Source organism: Melospiza melodia, chromosome 24, assembly GCF_035770615.1.
Source record: "Melospiza melodia melodia isolate bMelMel2 chromosome 24, bMelMel2.pri, whole genome shotgun sequence".
NCBI classification, from domain to species: domain Eukaryota; kingdom Metazoa; phylum Chordata; class Aves; order Passeriformes; family Passerellidae; genus Melospiza; species Melospiza melodia.
Genome location: NC_086217.1, coordinates 7,113,579 through 7,135,250, shown reverse-complemented (window position 1 = coordinate 7,135,250; position 21,672 = coordinate 7,113,579). Strand labels below are relative to the sequence as shown.

The 21,672-nt window shown below is 46.2% G+C and overlaps 1 protein-coding gene across 2 annotated transcripts in view; it reads left to right on the top strand.

The window, feature by feature from the left end:
- The window catches only part of SHISA6 (shisa family member 6), a 151,856-nt gene that overhangs the window by 110,086 nt on the left and 20,098 nt on the right, over positions 1 to 21,672 (top strand). For both annotated transcript variants that reach the window (XR_010030440.1, XM_063175600.1), the window contains exon 4: positions 18,133 to 18,195. Coding sequence is in view for 1 of the 2 variants with exons in the window: in XM_063175600.1 (XP_063031670.1) it covers positions 18,133 to 18,195 (63 nt within the window). In the remaining variant the exon portion in view is untranslated. The remainder of the gene's footprint in view (positions 1 to 18,132; positions 18,196 to 21,672) is intronic.

Sequence of the window (21,672 nt, the reverse complement as noted above, 5' to 3'; positions counted from 1 at the left end):
GTACATCTTCTGCAGTTTTTCCTTCCTGGAAATGTCTGTCTGTCCCTGAAATGGAGAGGCAGAAATGGGGAGGGCAGACTGAACAAACACCAAGTGGTTTGGTTTGACCCATCCCCAGAACTGCAGGAATTTAGACCAACATCGAGAAATTTTTCTCCAGAACATAAGGAAAAGTGAATTGTTGCTATAGGACATGAAATAAAACAACATGCACACTGGAACTTCCAAGGTAAAAAGAAGGGAAGTTTATTTTCTGACTCCAACATTTATAAACTTTCAAAAGTGACAGGGGATTGAAGGGCGACAGTGCCACCTCTCCAATGACACTGGGCAAACCAACAGTCAATCAAATTTCTCCTCCTCCAGAAAAGAATGTAAACCAATAATTATTTCCATAAAAGTGCATGAGAAACTTCATTACAAGAATGTAATCATCAGAAGGCTTAGAAGAACTTAAAAAAATCAGGGTGACATTGTATAAAATCCTTCTGACACTCCTGATCATGCAATTGATGTTCCTGAGGTTTGTGCAGCTCCATGAAACTTCCACCTTCCAAAAGCTGATGGTGCTTCAGGCAAAGGGTTGTGTCAGAACCACTCAGCCCAGGGGCCGTGGCCAAACACAATTCCAGCCACAAAATTCCCCCCTCCACACTCTGGATCTGGAGCTGTTTTGCTAAAACTGGAGTCTATGCTCTCGTGCTTGTCAATCCTCAATGAAAGTCCAGGAGCTTTAGTGCTCACTGCACGGAAATGAAAACTGTAGGCTATCCTGATTTACAGAACTAATTAACTTGCTGATAAATTTGAAAATATCTACAGGGAGCTCATTAAGGGGGAAAAAAAAAAAATCTCATGAATGGTGGAGTTCACAAAGCTTAACCCCGAGGTGAGAAACAATGAGCCAAACTAAGAACCACTCAGGAAAGCTCCAAAGCAGCCACGAGCAGTTCCTGCCAAGGAAGGAGCTGACACAGAGACACTCCTGGGTCACCTCTGCACCCAGGTTCTGCTCTGATTTGCTTTGGAAAAATGTTTCTTCCCGTTTGAATTTCTCTAGTCCTCAGTGTTGTGTGCTGTTTGCCCCCAGAGCCAGGTTTGGGCTGGATTTCCTCACAGCGCTCCCCAGCCATGAGTTATTAGCACATTATGTACTTTTATTAAGATTTTTTCATAGAAATACTGAACAATGTTGGCCTTAGGGGCTCCCTTTAGGAGCTCTGGCAACTCCTCCCAGCCTGACTTTTCCCTTTACCACGAGATCTTCTCTGCCTTGTCTTTATTCAGCTCCTCCCTCCCCTTTTAATTGTCCTGTAATCCTCGTTTTCCTCGGCAGCACTAATGAGTTCCCGATGTGGCAGCGTGTCGAATGCTCCCTCCCAGCCCCTAGAGATGCTATCGAGCATGTTCCCTTTGTCTAAAAACCCCATTACCTTATCAGGGAGAGATATCAGATTAGCCTGCCACAATCTCCCTTGGATAAAGCCCTGCTTCATCCCAGCCCATTTCCCACTTAGAGCTTTAATTACTTCTGCCTTCAAAAGCCATTTCAGGGCTTGCAGCAAGCTGAGCTGCTCGTTCAGCTCCAGCTCCACTGTTCCCCTTCCACAGCAGGGCAGGGATGGGGCAGAGGGGCTGTGACAGCAAGGGAAGGGCTCAGGGGCTGTGCTCCCTTCTGAGAGTCACAGGGGACATCCTGGAGGGCAAGGAACTCTCCCAGGGGCATTTCCTGGCAGGCTGGGTGTTGGGTTTGTTGTTGGAAAGGCTCCTGAGTTATTAAAAAGTCTCTTTTTTCCCAGCCCTGCACTCTCTGAGAAGTCGAGATTCCTCAGTTCTGCTTTTCAAAGTTGTTTATTTTCTCTTATCTATTCCATTTTTTCTGTTACCTGCTGAGATCTGTCCAGCACGTTGGTTCATGGCACACTGACCACCCTTGGGGTGGTGTTGGCTTTTTATACTAAGAACTACATGTACTTTATTTACAATAATTTTCCAATACCTCTCACCTATGTTAGACAGTCTGTCTCTACTCTAAACCAATCCAGAAGTGTCACCATCACAGCAGAAGATGGAGGGCAAGAAGAAGGAGAAGAAGGACAGGACATGCCCAGATTCCTCCATCTTGCATCTTGAACCCCCATTCTAAATCCCCAAATTTCTACTTTTTCACCCTGTGACAAATTCACTGTCATTCTACTCAAACTCTTGAGGCTTGTAAATCCTCACACAAAGTTGGGAATTGTTTCCATGGGCTAAAATCAAAGGCACAGGTGTTTCTGACTCTTTGGCTGAGGGGACTCCCTGTCCCTGCTCCTGCTCAAATAGAACCCAGTTTATGGCTGGAAAGCTGTTTGAGGCGATCCAGCCAATAAATGCCAACAATAAATGGCCATTCCCAAGGCTGGGGCTGCTCCTCCTCTCCCCAGGGGCAGAGCCTGCATCTCTCAGGTGCTGAGGGCAGTGGCACATGCAGGTACCTCCAGCCAGGACAACCCCTGAGGCTCTCCTCAGTGCCCCCAGAATGGAAGAGGCATTTTCAGGGTTCAATTCTCTGCCACAAGAGCTCCCCAGCCTGCAAAGGCACTGTGAACAGCCCAGCCCCGAGGCAGCGTCTGCTCCAGAGGTGTCAGAAAGCACAGCCTCGGGAACCAGGGTTCATTTCACCCAAATTCCAAGTGTCACCATGCTGAAAGAGCCTCTTGTTAGAAAAAGGTCAGCTCCTTTATTCCTCATTATTCATTATCTTTTCATATCCCTCCACCATCAGCTGTTTGAAAAGCCATTATTGCAGCACGTTCAGTGTGAAATGGATGAAGTTCTCCTCTCCCCCCCATGCTGTGACCTCTGTGAGGGCTGAGAATAAACTAATGACAATAAATTATAGAGGTGTTGCTGGATATTGCCAGAGGAGTGATAAAATGTGATGGCACTTAATAGAGGATGTTGAAAACACACAAGGCAACTGTTTTCTACTCAGAGAGAGAGAGAAGTGGCACCCTGTGCTCAGGGCCAGAGCACTCGAGGGCTCCCTGTGGTTCCTGATGCCTGAAAAGGCTCCTGGAACAGAGGCTGGGCAGAGTTAAAGGAATAAAGTGGGGATTTATTAAAAGGCCTCAAAGGATCCACCTTGGGCAGTGCAAGAGCCCAGCCAGGGCTGCACCCAGGATGGACTCAGAGTCAGGAGTTTTCACCCTTTGATGAGTTCTGGTCCATTTCCATGCTGGGTTCAGTGCCCAGTCCCAGCTCCAGGGGATGCTTTTGCAGAGCACACCCAGCAGCACCAGGAGAGCCCTGGCAGGGAGTGAAGCAGAGTGAGGCTGCTGCTGACAGATTGCTGCTCCCTGTTTGGTTTGTCAGAGCATGTACAAACTCCCTGTCTGCAGAGATGAGATAATCACAGCCTGCTGGGGGACTGGAGTGCCTCTGAGTGTGTTCAACAAACATCAAGGGCAGCAAGGCTGGGATGCTGGAAAAAAAGGCTCCTCAGCATGTCCTGTTCAGTGCTGATCCCACTCAGGGTGGAGAGCAGAGGGCAGCCCTGATCAAACTGAGATTGCCCTGGGATTTCTGTGGTGCTGCAGCCCAGCCCTGAAGGCCCTGTCACACTCTGGATGTGTGAGGAGCTCAGGCACCTGTGATTTTTGTCCTCAGCCCCTAAATCCCTCCAGTGGGCACAGCTCATAACTGGTCTCCTGTCAGCAGGGGTTGCTCCAGCTCATTCTCCTCTGGTGTCTGCTCTAACCACCAATCTCAGATGTTTTAGGCTGCACTTTCTCAAGGAGACACCTCCCTGTGAGTCCAGCACAGATTTGGGAAGCTGGAGACGTTTCTATCAGTGTGAATTTAATGTTTTTTTTACCTGCTCCACCCTCCTGCCTGCCTTTGCAAGGACAGCACTGAGCAGCTTGAGGAGCTCAGGAGATGCAGCAAAAAATCACAGCAGAGAGTGAGGGATGGCTGTGGCTGGGCTGTGAGAGACATCCTGGGGCAGGGCACAGAGTCACAGAATTCCCAGAATCGTGGAATTCACAGAATTACCAGAATCACAGAATTTCCAGAATTCCCAGAATCACAGAAGCTGAATTCACAGAATTCACAGAATCCCTGGGTTGGGAGAGATCTTCAGGATCATCCAGTCCAGCCCAGCCCCAACCCCTCACCCAAATCCTGGTCCCCAGTGCCACATCCAGGCTTTGTTAAACACACCCAGGGATGGGGACTGCACCACCTCCCTGGGCAGCCATTCCAGAACTTTATCACCCTTTTTCTGAAACACTTTTCCCTGCTATCCAACCTGTATTTCCCTCAGTGCAGCTTGAGGCTGTGTGCTCTGGCTGTGTCAGTGCTGCTGCAGACAGAGCCCAGCCCCAGCTGAGCACAGGCACCTTTCAGGAGCTGTGAGAGTGATGGAGGCACCCCTGAGCCTCCTTTTCTCCAGGCTCAGCACCCCCAGCTCCCTCAGGGGTTCCTCACAGGGTTTGTGTTCCCAGCCCCTCTCCAGCCTGATTCCCTGCATGTCTGTCCATGACTGTGGGTAGGATCCAGCCCCCAACAAGTTCCCAGCCCCACACAGCAAAGGGAGAGCAGAGGGAAGGGCAGACAAAGCAGAACTCATCTCCCATTCCAAGGAGCAGCAGCCCAGAGGCTGCTAATTAAACAATATCTGCCATGAAGGCAGGCAATGAGGGTGACATTTACCTCTTGCAGGCTATAAATACCCAGCCATGAGCAAACATTTCTAATCAGTGATTATGGGTGAGGTTATTTTCCCTGACTTTATAAGTGATTGTTTGTTTATGCAGAGTTAATGGGCAGGATCATGCTGGAGGTGCTGGCCAAGGACCTGGGGCTGGTGCCTGCACCAGGGCTTTGTAACCAACCTGGACTGGATCACCAGGCTTGGGAGGGCAGGTGACAGTGTTCACAGGGGTCCAGGATGAGGGAAGAGATGAGGATCTGACTCCATGTTTCAGAAGGCTTGATTTATTATTTTATGATATATATTATATTAAAACTATACTAAAAGAATAGAAGAAAGGATTTCATCAGAAGGCTGGCTAAGGACAGAAAAAGAAATGATACCAAAATCCTGTGACTGACCAGCAAGTCTGAAACAGCTGACTGTGATTGGCCATTAATTAAAAACAGCCACATGAGAGCAATCACAGATGCACCTGTTGCATTCCACAGCAGCTGTGCTGAAAAGGAAGATCAGCAGCTCCAAGGGCTCCCACACCTGGAGCAGGTGTTCCATTCCAGCCCCTGTGCTTTGGACGTGCACTAAGCTGGTAAAAGTATTCTTTAGGACTGTTTTCCTTGGAGCTGAATTCCCAGCAAAAGGAAATTTACCATGAAAAGCATCTAACAGTGCCTGGGGAAAGTGCTGAGGCTCCTGCTGGAAACAGAGAGAGCCTCTGGAATCACAAATTCCTGGTGCCTTGCCAAAGCAGAGCCACGGGCTCCTGTGATAGGCACTCCTGCTGGCTGAGAGGAGAGGGAAAAACAGCGAGGAGAGTAGGCAGAAATGGCAGAAATCCTCACACAACCCCAGAGCTGAGCTGGGCACGGGCTCCAGAGGGCCAGCACAGCTGGTGTTCATCCAGGTGAGAAACTGGAGAGTGGAAGAATCACCTGAGAGAGCAGCACAGGGAGCTCTCCCAGCCCTGCACAGGGAGCTGTCCCAGCCCTGCAGGTTTGCATGTGAATTCTGTGGATTTGAGCAAATGTTAAACACACCCCAAGCTGCCTTTGGTGGCTTCTTTTGCCAACTCATCCATACCCAGCGTTCTTCCTTGGGGTCATTTCTTCTCACTTCTTCCTTGGATGCCTCCAGCTCCACTCGGAGCCCAGATCCTCTCCCTGCCACAGATGTTGCCCCAGATCTGGGGCAGCCCCTGATTTTCTGCTGATTTTCTGCTGATTTTGCACTTCCATCCCAATGCTCAGTGCTGTGTGATCCTTGCAAGGGTTTTTCTGTCGATGCCACACCTGTGGAGCCTGGCAGGGTCAGTGCTCTGCAGCTGGACTGGGACGTTTTGCACCACAAACCACCCACCTGCTCTGCGCAGAGCCCAGCCCAGCTGAAATATGGTTTTTATGACAGCAAATGACACCAGGTGTATCTGTTGAGCTCTCGGAGAGCTGATTCAGCTCGCAGCCATCTGTGCAGCCTCATTTTCCTGCGCCTGGGGGTTTCAGAGCTGCAGCAGCACGTGCAGCCTCAGCAGTGTCTTCCTGCCCCTTGGCACCGCTCTGGGGCCGCCAAAATGTGGGGGAGCTTTGGCTGCTCATTCCCCCTTTCATTCAGTTGTGGAGGAGCAGGAGATGGCTCTGGGTCACCCTGATTTAATTATGTTTTCTAAGCCTTCTGATGTTGACATTCTCATTATGAACTTTCTCACACACTTTCTGTAAATAACTCATTGTTTTGCATTCTTTTATGGAGGAGGAGAAATTTGATGGATTGTTGGTTTGACCAGTGTCATTGGAGAGGTGGCACTGTCACCCTCCAATCCACTGTCACTCTTGGAAATCTATAAATGTTGGAGTCAGAAAATAAAATTCCCTCTTTCCACCTTGAGAACAGAGGTGTGTGAACTCGTGCTGTCCTACAGTGACAGGTCTGGAGAGAGGGAAGAAGCCAGCAGTGCCTCCCATCATTATTCAGAGACTGTGCCAAGCAATTTGGGACACTGGAATCAAGGCAGCTTACCTGGAACACCTAGACTTTAAAGTGGTTTTTTTCCCTTTAGCACTAATGCAGTATTCCTAATATCTAAGTTGCTCTGACACCTACAAACATAAAAAACTAAAATTATTTTTAAAAAACAGTTGTTTGTAATTTCAGTTGGCCAAACAGACAAATTCTAATCACGACATATGGAAAATGTTGTGTTTTTTTTTTTTTTTTTTTAATTAAATATTTATTTATAAATAGTATGAATGTAGAAAATCTCCAAGAATCTGTGTTTTGTACATGTTGCTATCAGACATCCTGACACCGGGAACGTGCTGGTGCTCAGAGTTAGGACATCTTGGGAAGGCTGAGAAAAGGGGGATTGTGCAGCCTGGAGAGGAGGAGGCTTTGGGTTTTGTAGTGGCCTCCCAGTGCCTGAAAAGGGCTCCAAAAAGATGGGGAGAGGCTCAGGACAAGGGATGGAGGGACAGGACACAGAGAATGGCTTCAAACCCAAAGAGGGCAGGGCTGGATGGGATTTTGGGAATTGGGAATTGTTCCCTGTGAGGGTGGGCAGGCCCTGGATCCCTGGCAGTGCCCAAGGCCAGGCTGGACACTGGGACACCCTGGGACAGTGGAAGGTGTCCCTGCCATGGCAGGGGTGGCACTGGGTGGGTTTTAGGGTCCTTCCCAACCCAAACCCATCCCAGGATTCTGTGATCTCTCTGTGCCACCTTCTCCCTTTGCTGGAATTGAAGCTCTGCCAGAAGACAGCAGGGAATTCTTATTAAAATCAAGATTTTGACACTGCCGCACTCATATCTCTTATAGAATCGCTATTTTGAATGCCACTCTTTAACGTGACTGCAGTTGGACTTAAGCAGATGCTTAAAGTTAACCATCTGCCTAATTGCTGATAGGATTAGGATTTAAATAGAGCTCTCCCTTCTTCCCTAACACGGAGCCACTTTCTTTGTGCCTCAATAAAGCCCACACTTACAACCATGGCTCATTTTAAGGGCTTGATTAGTGCTGGTGACTTCTTTATCTGCCTGAAGATAAGGCTCTGATCGGTGTTAGATCGCATCTGCATCTTAATTGTCCTGAAAGCACTGGCCCAGAGCCACGTTTAGCAGTTGACAGGCATGCAAAGGAGCCTCCATCCAGGGAAAACAAATCAGCAGAAGGGTGGAATTCATTTCAAACCCTCACATCCTCCCTCCTGGCCCCTCACAGGCACTCCTTGCTGTGTCACATAAAGAGAAAGCCTTTGCTTCTCTGCCCAGACACCTCCAGGCTGGCCATGCCTTGGTGACAGATGAGGAGCAAGTGAATTTCTTTGGCTTTAGAGTGATTTAAAACCAGTTAAGGACCTCAGTCCATTTATCTGCATCGTGGTGCTGCTTATAACAACTCAGAGTGATCAGTGCTGGGGCTGGGAGAGCCCTGCTGGGCTCTGGGTGTGGTGGGGTTGTGAGGGTCCCCAGGAGGAGGTGGGAGATGAGAATTGACTCCAAGTTCTCAGAAGGCTGATATATTATATTATATTATATTATATTATATTATATTATATTATATTATATTATATTATATTATATTATATTATATTATATTATATTATATGATATTATATTATATGATATTATATTATATTATATTATATTATATTATATTATATTATATTATATTATATTATATTATATTATATTATATTATATTATATTATATTATATTATATTATATTATATTATATTATATTATTATATCATATTATATCATATCACATCACATTACATGACATTACATTATATGACATTGTATTACATTATATTATGTTATATATTATAATTGTATTAAAATTAAATACTAAAACTACACTAAAGAAAGAGAAAGGAGACATCAGAAGGGTGGAAAAGAATGAATAATAAAACCCTGTGACTGACCAGAGAGTCTCACACAGCTGGACCAGGATTGGTCACTAATTAGAAACAATTCACATGGAACCAATCAAAGATACAGGTGGGTAAGCAACCTCCAAACCACATTCCAAGCAATCAGATAATTATTGTTTACATATCTTTTCTGAGACCAGAGCAAAAATCCTTCTCCCAGGGATTTCACCTTCACCTTTTTCTCTTTACACTTGGTGAAAGGGGGAAAACCAGAGCAAAAATCGTTCTCCCAGGATTTCATCCTCAACTTTCTCTCCTTACACTTGGTGGGAGAGGGAAAACCAGAGCAGGACTTTGTGTTCCCTCCCTTCTCCCCTCTGCCAGCACCATGGGGTTAAGAGGGACCCTGTGTTACTTCCAAAGGTATTTGCATAATTATCTCAGCACTCAGAATGTGCAAGAGCTGGCTGTGTTCCACCAAAGATTGCACTGAACTAATCCTGCTTTAGACACCCAGCCTATTTATACCTTCTCAGATCAGCTCCATCTCCAGCAATGCCCTTTAAAGGACACGGTTGCTTTCTCCTGACCATATGTTTCCCCTGTTTTTTCCCATTCTGGACGTGTTTCCAAAGGTTGCTGCTCCCCCAGCTGCTGTTGTGCTCTGCTGGCTGCTGTTAGTCATGCTTTCTGCTCAGCTGCTGGGTTTTTGAGGAAACCAGGCCATATTTATCCAATTTGTGTTTCCAAGGCAGTGGGAAGTTCTCAGGCATGGAGGAGGATCCCTGGCACTCCAGGTTTGTGCCCTGGGCCCTGCAGAACTTTCTCTCCCTGACAGAAAGTTCTTTGCTCTTCTTTTGGATCCCTTCAAGTCCCTTCTCCACGTTTTTTTTCCTCCTGATTTATACTGGAATGTGTGAGGAAGGGCAGCAATGGGTGAGAGCAACGAAAATCAGGGCAAATAAAGCAGGGAATGCCACAGAGGGATGCTGAACTGCTCCAGGTGAGCTCAGACGTTCTCACCTGGCTGAGGGCACTGTGGCTGCTGCTCTGGGGAGCTGAGCCATTCCTGGGTGGATCCCCATGAAGGAAATGTCCCTTTTCCAGAGCCTCCAGCAGGAAAAGCTGCCTTTGGACACTCCTCACTGCCCATGAGGAGGAAAAAACATTTATTTTTCAAGCCAACAGCCTGTCCAAAGGTATTCCAGAAGGCATCAGCTTCCTTGGAGAGAGAGGATTTGGAGCTCCCCATGACCTTTATCTCCCCACAGTGCTGCTGTTTTTAAAAACATTACTTTCAAAGCCAACATGTGTCAGGATCTCTAGCTTGTCAGAGTGACCCCAAGAAAAGTTGGAAAGTCTCTTTTCCCAGCCCAGCACTTGAGGAAGGAGTCAGAACTCTTCATTTCTCGGTCTCAAGGTTGTTTATTGTTTCTCATCTGTAAAATTATTTCTCCTGCCCTGCCCAGGTCCATCCAGCAGGACAGTTCCAGGCACTCTGCCTGCCCCCAGGGCGGTGTTATGTCTTTATACTAAAAACTACGTGTGCAATGTTTACAATTACTTCCCAATACCTATCACCTATGTTAGACAGTGAGCTTCCACTCTAAACCAGTCCCAAAGTGCCAACATCACAGCAGAAGATGGAGGCCAAGAAGAAGAAGAAGGAGAAAGGCAGAACACGCCCAGATTCCTCCATCTTGCCCCTTGAACCTCCATTCTAAAAACCCCAAAATCTATTTTCCCACCCCATGATAACTTCCCTGTTATTCTACCTAAACTGTCATGGCTTGCTGGTCTTCATCCAAGGTTGCTAATTTGCTCCATGGGTCATAATCAAACTCGCAGGGGTTATGGACTGTGTGCCAGGGTCTCTGAGCCCCTGGCAGGGTCCTGGCCATCCTGGACAGCCAGAGGGATGTTCTGGGTTCCCACAAAGATGGGGAAACATTTTTCTCATGCTGTGCAAGTGCCCCGTTTAGCTGCAGCTGCCTGGGAGCAGGAGCTGCATTTCCCTGGTGCCAGGCTCTGCCCGCAGCTGGCTTTGGCACTTTGGGGAGGAGCTGCAGGCAGGCAGGGAGGGAGGGAGGCAATGTTGGTGTGTAGGGATGAGTGGGCCTGGTTCCCATGCTCCAGCCTGGCTCCCAGGGCTGTGTGGGAGGAGGAGAATCCTGTGAATGAGTGTGTGATTTGTGCAGCCTCCCAGCACAGGAGACAGATTTTGGTGAGTGAACCCGGGCCCTGTTGTACGAGAACATCCTGCTCACTCACGCTCCTGTTTCACTCAGATATTGTAGGGAGAAGGATTCTTTTCCACATCACAGCTCAGTGAGCCTCGCTGATTTTTAAATTTTTTAAATTTATTTTTCTCGGCCACATCCTCCAGAACTTCAGTGCTCATTGCAGCCAAGTGTTTTTCCACCTGCAGCTGCACATTGTGGCGCTGTGTCAGGGCAGGGTTGAGATGGATTTAGGGAAAGGTTCTTCCCCCAGAGGGTGCTGAGCATGGTCCTGAGGCTGCCAGAGCTCCAGGAGCCTTTGGGGATGCCTAGGGTGAGATTTCTGAGGGGTCTGTGCAGGGTGAGGGGCTGGATTTGATGATCCCCATGGGTCCCTCCCAGCTCAGGACATTCTGTGATTCTATGATTCACCTCCTGCTTGATTGCTTAGATTTCATTTAAGCCTTCATCTCACATAGCCTTAAAATAAGGAATAAACACACCCCAAGCTGGAAAAACAAGGGGTGAAAAAGCAGTAGAAGACTGAGCTGAAGTGTGCAGTGCAATGTTCACTCCCACAGCCTGTGGTGGTGTTTGAGGGTCCCCAAGAAGAAGGAGGAGATGGGAATCTTGACTCCAAGTTTCAGAAGGCTGATATATATCTATTCTATTCTATTCTATTCTATTCTATTCTATTCTATTCTATTCTATTCTATTCTATTCTATTCTATTCTATTCTATTCTATTCTATTCTATTCCTACACTAAAGAAAGAGAAAGGAGACATCAGAAGGCTAGAAAAAAAATGAAATAAAATCTTGTGACAGACTCAGAGTCTAGCTTGGCCATTAATTAAAAACAATTCACATGAAACCAATCAAAGATGCACCTGTTGGTAAGCAACCTCCAAACCACATTCCAAGCAATCAGATCATTATTGTTTACATTTTTTTTTTTCTGAGGCTTCTCAGCTTCTCAGGAGAAAAATCCTATTGACAGGATTTTCATAAAATACATCAGTGCCAACAGCCTTCAGGTTCTCACTGGATATTTTGCAGGTGAAATCCCTGAAGGAGCAGGGATTTCACCTGCAAATTATCCAGTGAGTTGTGCCCAAAATATCCAAGGTTGTGCCCTGACCACCTTGGCTGGGCAGGTGAGAGATAAACCTGGGGCTGAGCTGGGCTGGGGGAGCATTTCCAGCCCTTCTCCTGGCACTGTGATCCCACCTGCCTTCATCATCCTCCCCCCAGGTACACCAGGAGCTGTTCCAGCTGCCTTTCCTCCCCCACAAAAGGCCCATGATTAATTAGCAGCTGATTTGTGCTCACAAAATCCCATTAAAAATCCCCCGTGTGTGATACAAGAAAAATCTGCCCCGAGTTTTCCAGGGCTGTTCCTGCAAAGGAATAAAGGCTGGCAGGTGTGAGCACACCTGGGCTCAGGTGCAGTCTGCCTGCCACGGGAGGCTGCGATGGGTGGGGAGGAAAAGCCGATGTGGAAAATAACAGCTCTGTAATCAGCGCAGGCTTTGGATGGCGTGGGATCCTGGAGAACAGGGCCATTCACCGCTTAATGAGGATTAAAATAACTCCTGAATAGCTGCCTTAGTCCCTGAGCATCCTGCTCAATGAATGAATCACAGGATTACTGCTGAAAAATAGGTTGGAACGGTAGAACAAAAACCTGACATAATGAGAATAAACGGAGGCTTTGGGGCCAACCTTTCATGTGGCATTTCCAGCCCCTCTGATCCTGCCCTGCTGCTCCACCAGTGTTCAGCTCCGTCTTTGGCTCCTTTGCCCTTTGCACAGAACATTTTGGGGGGCAGCTCTCAGGTTTGGCTCCTTTGCCCCTTGTACAGAACATTTTGGGGGGCAGCTCTCAGGTTTGGCTCCTTTGCCCCTTGCACAGAACATTTTGGGGGGCAGCTCTCAGGTTTGGCTACTTTGCCCCTTGCACAGAACATTTTGGGGGGCAGCTCTCAGGTTTGGCTCCTTTGCTCCTTGCACAGAACATTTTGGGGGGCAGCTCTCAGGTTTGGCTCCTTTGCTCCTTGCACAGAACATTTTGGGGGGCAGCTCTCAGGTTTGGCTCCTTTGTCCCTTGCACAGAACATTTTGGGGGGCAGCTCTCAGGTTTGGTTCCTTTGCCCCTTGCACAGAACATTTTGGGGGTCAGCTCTCAGGTTTGGTTCCTTTGCCCCTTGCACAGAACATTTCTGGGGGTCAGCGTGCTTGGGCAGTGCCAGGCAGGTGCAGAACACTGTAAGCAGGATATTCACAGCACAGGAAAGTAAATGAGATGTTGGATCCTGCGCACCAAAGGTAGCTGGAATTAATGATTTATTAGATGAATATTCCTGTGCTTATCACTCTGAGCCGGGCAGACCCAGCTCAGGCGGGGTTTGGGGCTCTGTTCCCCCAGTCCTGGGCTGCACTTTGCCACTCTCACTGCCCAAAATCCCTGGAAAAGGGCTGGGAAAATCTTCCACTTCCCAGCTCTGTGACCACGGAGCTGCTGAAGGACAATTGCTCCAGGCTTCTCCTTGGGCATACAAATAGTGACCAGAAAGTGCTGGTGGGCGATGGACTTTGTGCTGGAAGTATTTCCATTTTCCTCAGCAGCTTTTGGGCTCCTTTCCTCCCTGCCCTCCCCTGGGTCCCTCAGGGGAGTTCAGCCCTGGAAAGGGATTTTCTCTTCATCAGTGAAGGCATCAAGGAGATTTTCATCCTGCCCTGCAATCTCAGCAGTTCTGGTGACAAGGCAAAGAATTGTTTTGCATGGAATCATTGAGGTGGGAAAAGCTTCAAAGTGTCCAGTCACAAACTCATGGCCCCAAATGCCACATCCACCCATCTTTAAATCCCTTCAGGAATGAGGATCCCACCCCTGCCCTGGGTCCCTTCATAGGCTGATGGTTCCTCTTCAGGCCTTTTACCTCCCTTTTCCCCCCTTTCTTTCCCCTTTTTCCCCTCTTTTTTCCCGCCGTTTTCCTCCTTTTTTCCCATTTTCTCTTTTTTTTCTCCTTTTTCTTCCTTCCCCCCCCTTTTTTTCTGCCCCTTTTCCTCCCGTTTTCCCCCTTTATTTTTCCATTTCTCCCCCCCTTTTTCCCCCCTTCCCCCCCCCTTTTTCTCTTTTTTTCCCTCCTTTTTTTTTTTCTTTTCCCTTCTTTCTTTTTTCCTTCCTCTCACTTCCCCCCCCCCCCCTTTTTTTCCTTTCCAGGTCATTCTTTTCTCCTGTTAACTCCAGATTTCAGAGCAGCTCCAAGTGCTTTAATAAATTCCCTAAAACGAATGCAAAGTACAGCACGACTGTCAGAATGATCATATATCTGTATCACACTTACAGGTGTACCTGTAATGCAGCTGGCATATATTAAAAATATCCTTGCTTTGCAGATTTCATAAGGAATCTTATTAGGAAAGACAGGCTGGAAAATACAGCATTTTCTTTTCATATTCTGACACTTGATTTATTTATCTTTTCATTATAAAACACAATAAATCAAGTTTTTATTAGGAAAATTCCCATATGAAATCCTTGAGACTGAGAAAAAATAATAGGTGCTGGAGAAGCCTAAAACCAAGTACCAAAGGAAAGGTTAAATCAGTGGAAAAAGGAGATTTTTCTAGGTAGGAAGTGCATGGAAACCCTTTGGGGGATATTTAGAGTGTTCTTTAACAGCTACACAGAGTTTTGCACCTTGGTGCTGATAATTCAGGTGCTGATTGTGGTTTAACCCAGCTGGGAACTCAGCCCTGGAATGCAGGGGAGAATTGGAAGGCTAAAAGTGAGAACACTTGTGGATAGAGGCAGTTTAATCAAAGAAAGAGAAATAATAAATGGAAATATAAATGACAATATAATATAAAAATATATAAAATTAAAAGATAAATATAAATTTTCAAAAATATAAAATATGTTAAAAGAAATATAAAGAAGAAGTTGAAATATAAATAAAAATAATGTAGAATTAAAATATAAAAATATTTTAAAATATAAAAATATTAAAATAAATATTTAAATAAATGGAAATGTAATAAATAATAATAAAGTACAATAGATATATAATAATATAATAATATAATATATATTAATATATTAATATAATAATATAATAATATAATATATATTAATATATTAATATAATAATATAATAATATAATAATATAATAATATAATAATATAATAATATAAAATTAAAATATAAAAATGAATATTTTAAAACATAAAATATGTTAGAAGAAATAATAATAAAAATAAAATAACAAATTGCAAATGGAAAGGAACGTGCCTCCTGTGCACGTGTTTGCAAAGGAGTGGGAGCACTGGTTTCCTTTTTCCCAGTGCAACATCTCACTCTTTCTGTTGGTTATTTTATCTGATAGCTCCTCCAGCTGCGCTCACAAATTTCCTTTTGTGTCCTGGCAATTCAGAGCCCTGTGGCTCCTTTCTTCCCCTAATGGAGTTTCCTGGTAAATAGCTTTGAACTCAGATCCTTGTCTGACAATAGATAAGCTCCTGCCTAACCGGCACTTCACAATTAACAGCGTTATCTTGTTAAACCTGAGGAGGTGTAGGAAGGCTCCGGCGTCATTTTAAAGTATTTTATTGCTTAGAAAGTGTTTACAAAGGGCTACAGAAGAGGTAAATGAAGCTCAGTGCTGCATTCAGAGGCTTGATTAGCTCAGCCACATCAAAATGCCAATAATTCAGGTTCTGACAGGGCTGGGTGAAGCTGTAGCCTCAGAATACCTGAGGAAATAAAAGGGGAAAGGAAAGGAAAGGAAAGGAAAGGAAAGGAAAGGAAAGGAAAGGAAAGGAAAGGAAAGGAAAGGAAAGGAAAGGAAAGGAAAGGAAAGGAAAGGAAAGGAAAGGAAAGGAAAGGAAAAAGGAAAGGAGAAAGGAAAGGAGAAAGGAAAGGAGAAAGGAAAGGAAGGAGAAAGGAAAGGAAGGAAAAGGAAAAAGGAAAGGAAAGGAAAGGAAAAAGGAAAGGAAAGGAAAAGGAAAAAGGAAAGGAGAAAGGAAAAGGAAAGGGAAAGACCTTTAAGGTCATCCAGCCCAGCCACCAAGCCAGCAGCACCTCCATGGTCATTGAACCACATCCCCAAGTGCCACCTCCATGTGGCTCTGAAAACTTCCAGGGATGAGCAGGGATCTGTATCATGCTTGCTGGGAACCAGGTGAAAATAAACCCATCTGATCCCACAGCTCTGAAAATCCCTCCAGACAGTCCCAGAAATACCCAGTTTCTCATTTGTCCCCCATCCTCTGGTCAGGTTTTCACATTAAAGCGGAATTTTACTACCTGGAGGGACAGAAACTGAAACAAAGTCACAAAAGGAGTTCCTGCAGAATTTTTACTTGCTGAAAGCAACAAAGAGTGGAGGAAAATTCCAACTAGGGAAACTGTAGGGCACTTATTTAAGGGCACCTGGGGTGTCCCTGGGCTCCTCTCTAGGTTTGCTCATCTTATGCTGGCTGCCAGGCTAAAACCCTCCCATTTTTCCATCTGTCTGGGATATAATGAGTGCCTGGATTCTGGATGAAACAGGAAGCAGGTGAAGATACCCAGTGTGTTGTCACCTGAAAAATAAACCCTGATTTTAATCCTGATTGCACCCAGACACTCCCCATAGTGAAGGAGAGAGATAAACAAGCAGCCAACACTCAGAAACAAACCATGGCAACTTAACCTTATTTTTTGTTTGTTTTTTTTTTCCCTGTATTTTATGGCCATGTTTCATATCAAAGATCATGAACTCAGCAAAGTTTCCAGCAGTTTCTAGCAAAGCAATGTGAGATTAATTAGATAAGATGTTGTTAATGAGGGCTGAGTGACCATGCAGGGACCAAATATCAGGGGAAGGATGGCCCTGGTGTGGTTCTGGATTTGGTCTCTTTGTTCCTGGTGGAAAAGGAATTCACTTATTAAATTTGCAGGTGATATGAACCTTGGATGACTGTAAGTCTATTAGAGAACAGGATTAGAATTTAAAATGTTCTTGACAAATTGGATAAATAGCCTGCAAATAAATTGATTAAATGGAGAAAAATGAGATGCCTCGGGCTGAAGCAGGAATGCTAAAAAGCCTTTTCTGTGTTGGAGAACAATTGGAGAGTTCCTTGGAAAAGCAATAAGGAACCACAATGGATCACAGACTTTACATGAGTCAGGAAAAGAGAAATATCAGAGGTTTGTGTGAGCAAGAGAAACTGACTGAGGACAGAGAAGGGATTGCACTCTGTCCTGGTGAAGGCTGTCTCAGAAACACATCCCAGAGCTGAGGGGGATCTGGGGCAGTGGGAGCACAGGGGGCAAAGCAGGAAAACAGGGAAACAGCAAAGGAATGGTGTCAGCACCAAGGATAAAGAAGAACACAGCAACCGTGCTCATAAAGGGCTGGGCAGGAATAAGGGGGGTTCTTTCCACATCCCTGGAAGAAGGAATTGGTCTGAAAAGCAGAAAGGAAAATTCAGAGACCCAGAACTTCTCGGGGAAGGAGATGTCCATGAAAGGTTTGAGAACAGCAGAGCAGAGCAGCCCTGGAGTGAGCCCTGCAGCAGCAGGGCAGGACATGAAGGGTCCCAGAGATCTCCTCTCCTCCTGCACTGCTGCAGCTCCACCAAGGGTGGGAATGTCTGGACAAGGAGCTCAGCCCTTACTGAAAGCTAAAGGCTGTAGAGGCTTATCAGGAGTCCCTTATCTGGTGATTTCGTTGCAGGGGAAGGAGACAGAGCTGTTCTCCCAGCCCAGTCCTAGCAGTGGATGGAACTGGGGTGGGAGCTGCCCGGGATGCTCTGCCATGGATGGCTCCCCTGCCCTCCCTCACAAGATTCCCACTCGCTGGGGAGGGAGCAGAGCTCATGTGCAGCTCTTGAACCCCTCCAGGCCACACCTGTGACTCCTCTCTGTGCCCACACAGGACCTGGTGCTCGTGGTTGTGCTCACACTGGGACGGGCTGGGTTTGGGTGCTTGGGGCTCATATCCTGAGCACTCCAAAGCTCCCCAGCCCTGATGGAGCTGGAGCAGCCTCCAGGAGCAGCCCAGGCCGTGGTACAGCTGAGTGTGCTCCTGTCTGGACATGATTCCCACCTTTGCACAGAACCCTCATTTGCAGGCTCAGCAGAAGGGGAGCAGATTCCCATTATCGTGTTCTCCTTGCATCTGGAATTTTAAGTGAACTGCATAACAGAATCTTCTGCTTTCTTAAGCATTTCCTTCTCCTTTCTTTAATCATGCTGAGATTTCCTGTGATACTGTGAGCTGTAATTATCATCTGCAGATCAGTGGCAATGCTAAGCTGGTTCTTAAAGGGATTTTTTTTTCTGTGAATTTCAGATGACCAAGAACAAAATTATAATCACCTGATACTAAACAGTGACAACCAGACACCTACACATGGTAAGAGAAAGCAAAGAGCAAAATTACACATGTTGTAACTTTCCTCTGCCAGCCAGTAACATTTACTGGTACCAAATGTGTTTAATGTTAATGGCAATATTCCTCTGGCAGTGCTGCATGGCTGGTGGCTCCCATTGGCATTAAACACAGGACCATATTTTCAGTAGTGTGCACAGGGAAATATGGCCCAGTCTTTTCTAACTGTGCTGATCAGCCTTGTGTCTAATTCCAAGATTCTCCTTTGTTTCCCACTGGGTTTCCTCCCCCTTTTACCCAGCCTGGAGATGTTTCTTTGCTCCCTCCATGGCCTCTCTCTGCTCAGCCCTGTGCCCCAGCCCTTCTGTCCCCTCCTTTGGGTTTCCCTGAGCAGCAGAGGAGCCTGGGCTGTGTCCCCCTTCCCTTGGAGCCAGCCCAACCCTGGCATCTCCTGGCTCCATCCAGTCCCTGGCACCCGAACCCTGTTCCACAGTATCTGTGCCACCAGACCAAGCTCTGATTGATGCCCCAGGGCATTCCCTGGCACCCAAACCCTGTTCCCCAGCGTCTGTCCCACCAGACCAAGCTCTGACTGATCCCTCAGTCCCTCAGATTGGTCCCCTCTTCTCTCCTGCCTCTTCTGCTGCCTTGTCTCAGTCCTGTCCGTGTCCCTCCCTGCCCCCTGTGCCTTTGGAATGGGATCCATTCCTCTTGCTCTAAGCTCCCAGTAAATCTCATCTCTGTCACTCCTGGCAGCTCTGAATCTCTGTATTTGTTACTCTTTCTGTCCTGGTGTTTGTTTTGAATTCTGAATCCTCGTCCTGACTGTTCTGGAGCCGATTTATTGCAAGTTGTGCTCACATACAGAAATCTCCCTGCTGCTAAGGAGGGTGGGAGAACAATTGCCCTTGGAAAGATCCCCTAAAACCCTAGGGGTTTCTCCTTCCCAGAGGATGCAGGCATCTCTTCAGCCTAACAATTGCTTCCATGGTAAGCCTGTGCTATTAGGACTTCATTTTCTGTCTTGCAAACACTCCAGGAGGAAGAGTGTCAGCTTTGAACTCATCAGTGCCACAGCAGTATTTATTGAGCCTGAACTGACAGCCTCCAATGTTCCCGACTGCTTATTCTATTTACTTTTTTACCTTCCTGAGGGGGAAAAGAAAAGAAGAAAATGGAAAAAGAAGAAAATGGAGAAATAGGGTTGAAATTGTGCTGTCTTCTCTTTGGTCTTGGTACTCATTCTTAAAATCCAGCCCCTGCTGGGTTCTGAGCTGCCCTTGACCTGCCCAGGAGCTTTAATGCAGCACCAGGGTCCCACTGCATCCAAGCACTCCAGGGAATGTGACAAAACAATTCCACTTCCCTCTGCTCCTAACAGATGCTTTACTTTTTTATGTTCTTAAGAAACAAAAAACACTGAAGGGAGATCCACTGATGGTCTTGGATTTCTTGTGCTTCCTGTGCCTTAATAATTTGGTTGTTGTGAGGGACGGGGATGAGCTGACTACAAATGAGGGTGTGATTCAGAGGTACATCTCTCTCTGAGTTATCCAGATGGCCAGGGCTGCTTTTGTTCCTTCCATCCATGTGTGCTGCTGCTGCTGAGCCATTGCCTGGAGAGTCTGAAAATATATTTGGGCTTTTCAAGTAAGACATCAGAAGAGCTTGCAGGATGGCACAGAGGGCTGGAAGGAGTGCTGGGAATTGTGATATCCTGGGGAGGACAATTCCCAGCGGGATCAGAAGTGACCACAGGCAGCTGAGTCACAGAAAGGGCCCAAGGCCAGCTTGGAGATGGGGCTTGGAAACCCTGGGAGGCGTCCCTGCCCATGCCCTTCCTTCCTTCCTTCCTTCCTTCCTTCCTTCCTTCCTTCCTTCCTTCCTTCCTTCCTTCCTTCCTTCCTTCCTTCCTTCCTTCCTTCCTTCCTTCCTTCCTTCCTTCCTTCCTTCCTTCCTTCCTTCCTTCCTTCCTTCCTTCCTTCCTTCCTTCCTTCCTTCCTTCCTTCCTTCCTTCCTTCCTTCCTTCCTTCCTTCCTTCCTTCCTTCCTTCCTTCCTTCCTTCCTTCCTTCCTTCCTTCCTTCCTTCCTTCCTTCCTTCCTTCCTTCCTTCCTTCCTTCCTTCCTTCCTTCCTTCCTTCCTTCCTTCCTTCCTTCCTTCCTTCCTTCCTTCCTTCCTTCCTTCCTTCCTTCCTTCCTTCCTTCCTTCCTTCCTTCCTTCCTTCCTTCCTTCCTTCCTTTTTACCTTTTCTTTCTTTTCCATCCTTCTCTTCCCCCTTCTGTCTGGCACTGGATCAGCTTTAGGGTCCATCCCATCCTGGGGCTCCTCTGTTCCAGACTCTCCCAGCCCAGGGGCTGCAATCCCAGGATTTCAGTTCTGCTGTGCTTGAGGGCTCTGAATTAACCACAGTGACTCTCACCATCCCACACCTGCCAGAAATCCCTGCTGCTGGATTATTCCTGCCCCGAATTCCCCCCACAGGACACCAAATGTCCCATTCCAGAGGCTCCTACAGCCCTTTAGAAACATCAGCTGAAATTCTGCTCTCAGTGACAGCATTTAGACCTCAATTCCACTGAAAACTAAATTTTCATGTGGATTTCCTTAACTCCAGACTTTATTTCTACCTCAGCTGCAGATTTGAGCTGCAAATGAAGAACTGTACAGCAGTTTTAGGAAATGTAGTGATTTGTATGTAAAATGTGAGTGGGAGGGAGCAAGTATTAGGCTCTAAGCACAACCAAGTTTTACATATGAAATGCAGCTAAATCTTTTGATACATTAATTTATCTTGCTTAGATATTCAGCCTTCACACAAAATAAGCACATAAAATGATTTCCCCCATAAAAACATTAAAATATGAAGGAAAAAACCGAGCTGGGGGCACAAAAGAGAACTGAGCATCAGCTATAACAGAAATACATTGACTGCCTGGGCTCAGTTTCTGTGCAGATTATTGCTTTATTTTTTACTGCTACTGAAGTTTCATCTCATTATATTTAGTGCATATATAATTATCCTAACCTAAAGAGCACCTAATAAACATTTTTTTTAACATCTTTATAAATACCAAGCACATTTCCAAATAATATGGTTAGAAGGAAGTTCATATCACGACTTTTATGTCAGTTAATTGCATTTGACAATCATCTCAAAAAATACTTGGTAGAGCACCATGAGCAGCCAATTACTTCAAGGTTTTAATTTGGCCAAGTGTTTTTTCATGGATGGTGCCTGGGATTGCTCTGAGGGAGGCAAATTTCATTTTATAGCTGTACTTGTGTGGGCTTTTAGCAGTTTCCTCTATATGGACTCATGTAGGAGTGTGGTTTTCCCTTCCTTCCTTCCTGGAATCCTTCCTTCCCTTTATTCCCTCTTTTTTCCCTCTTCTCTCGTTTCTTTCTTTTCCATCCTTTTCTTTTCCTCCTTCTTTCTCTTTTCTTCATTTCAGAAATCCAGGGCATCTTCCTTCCCACACACTAATAGGGCTTTGGGGGAT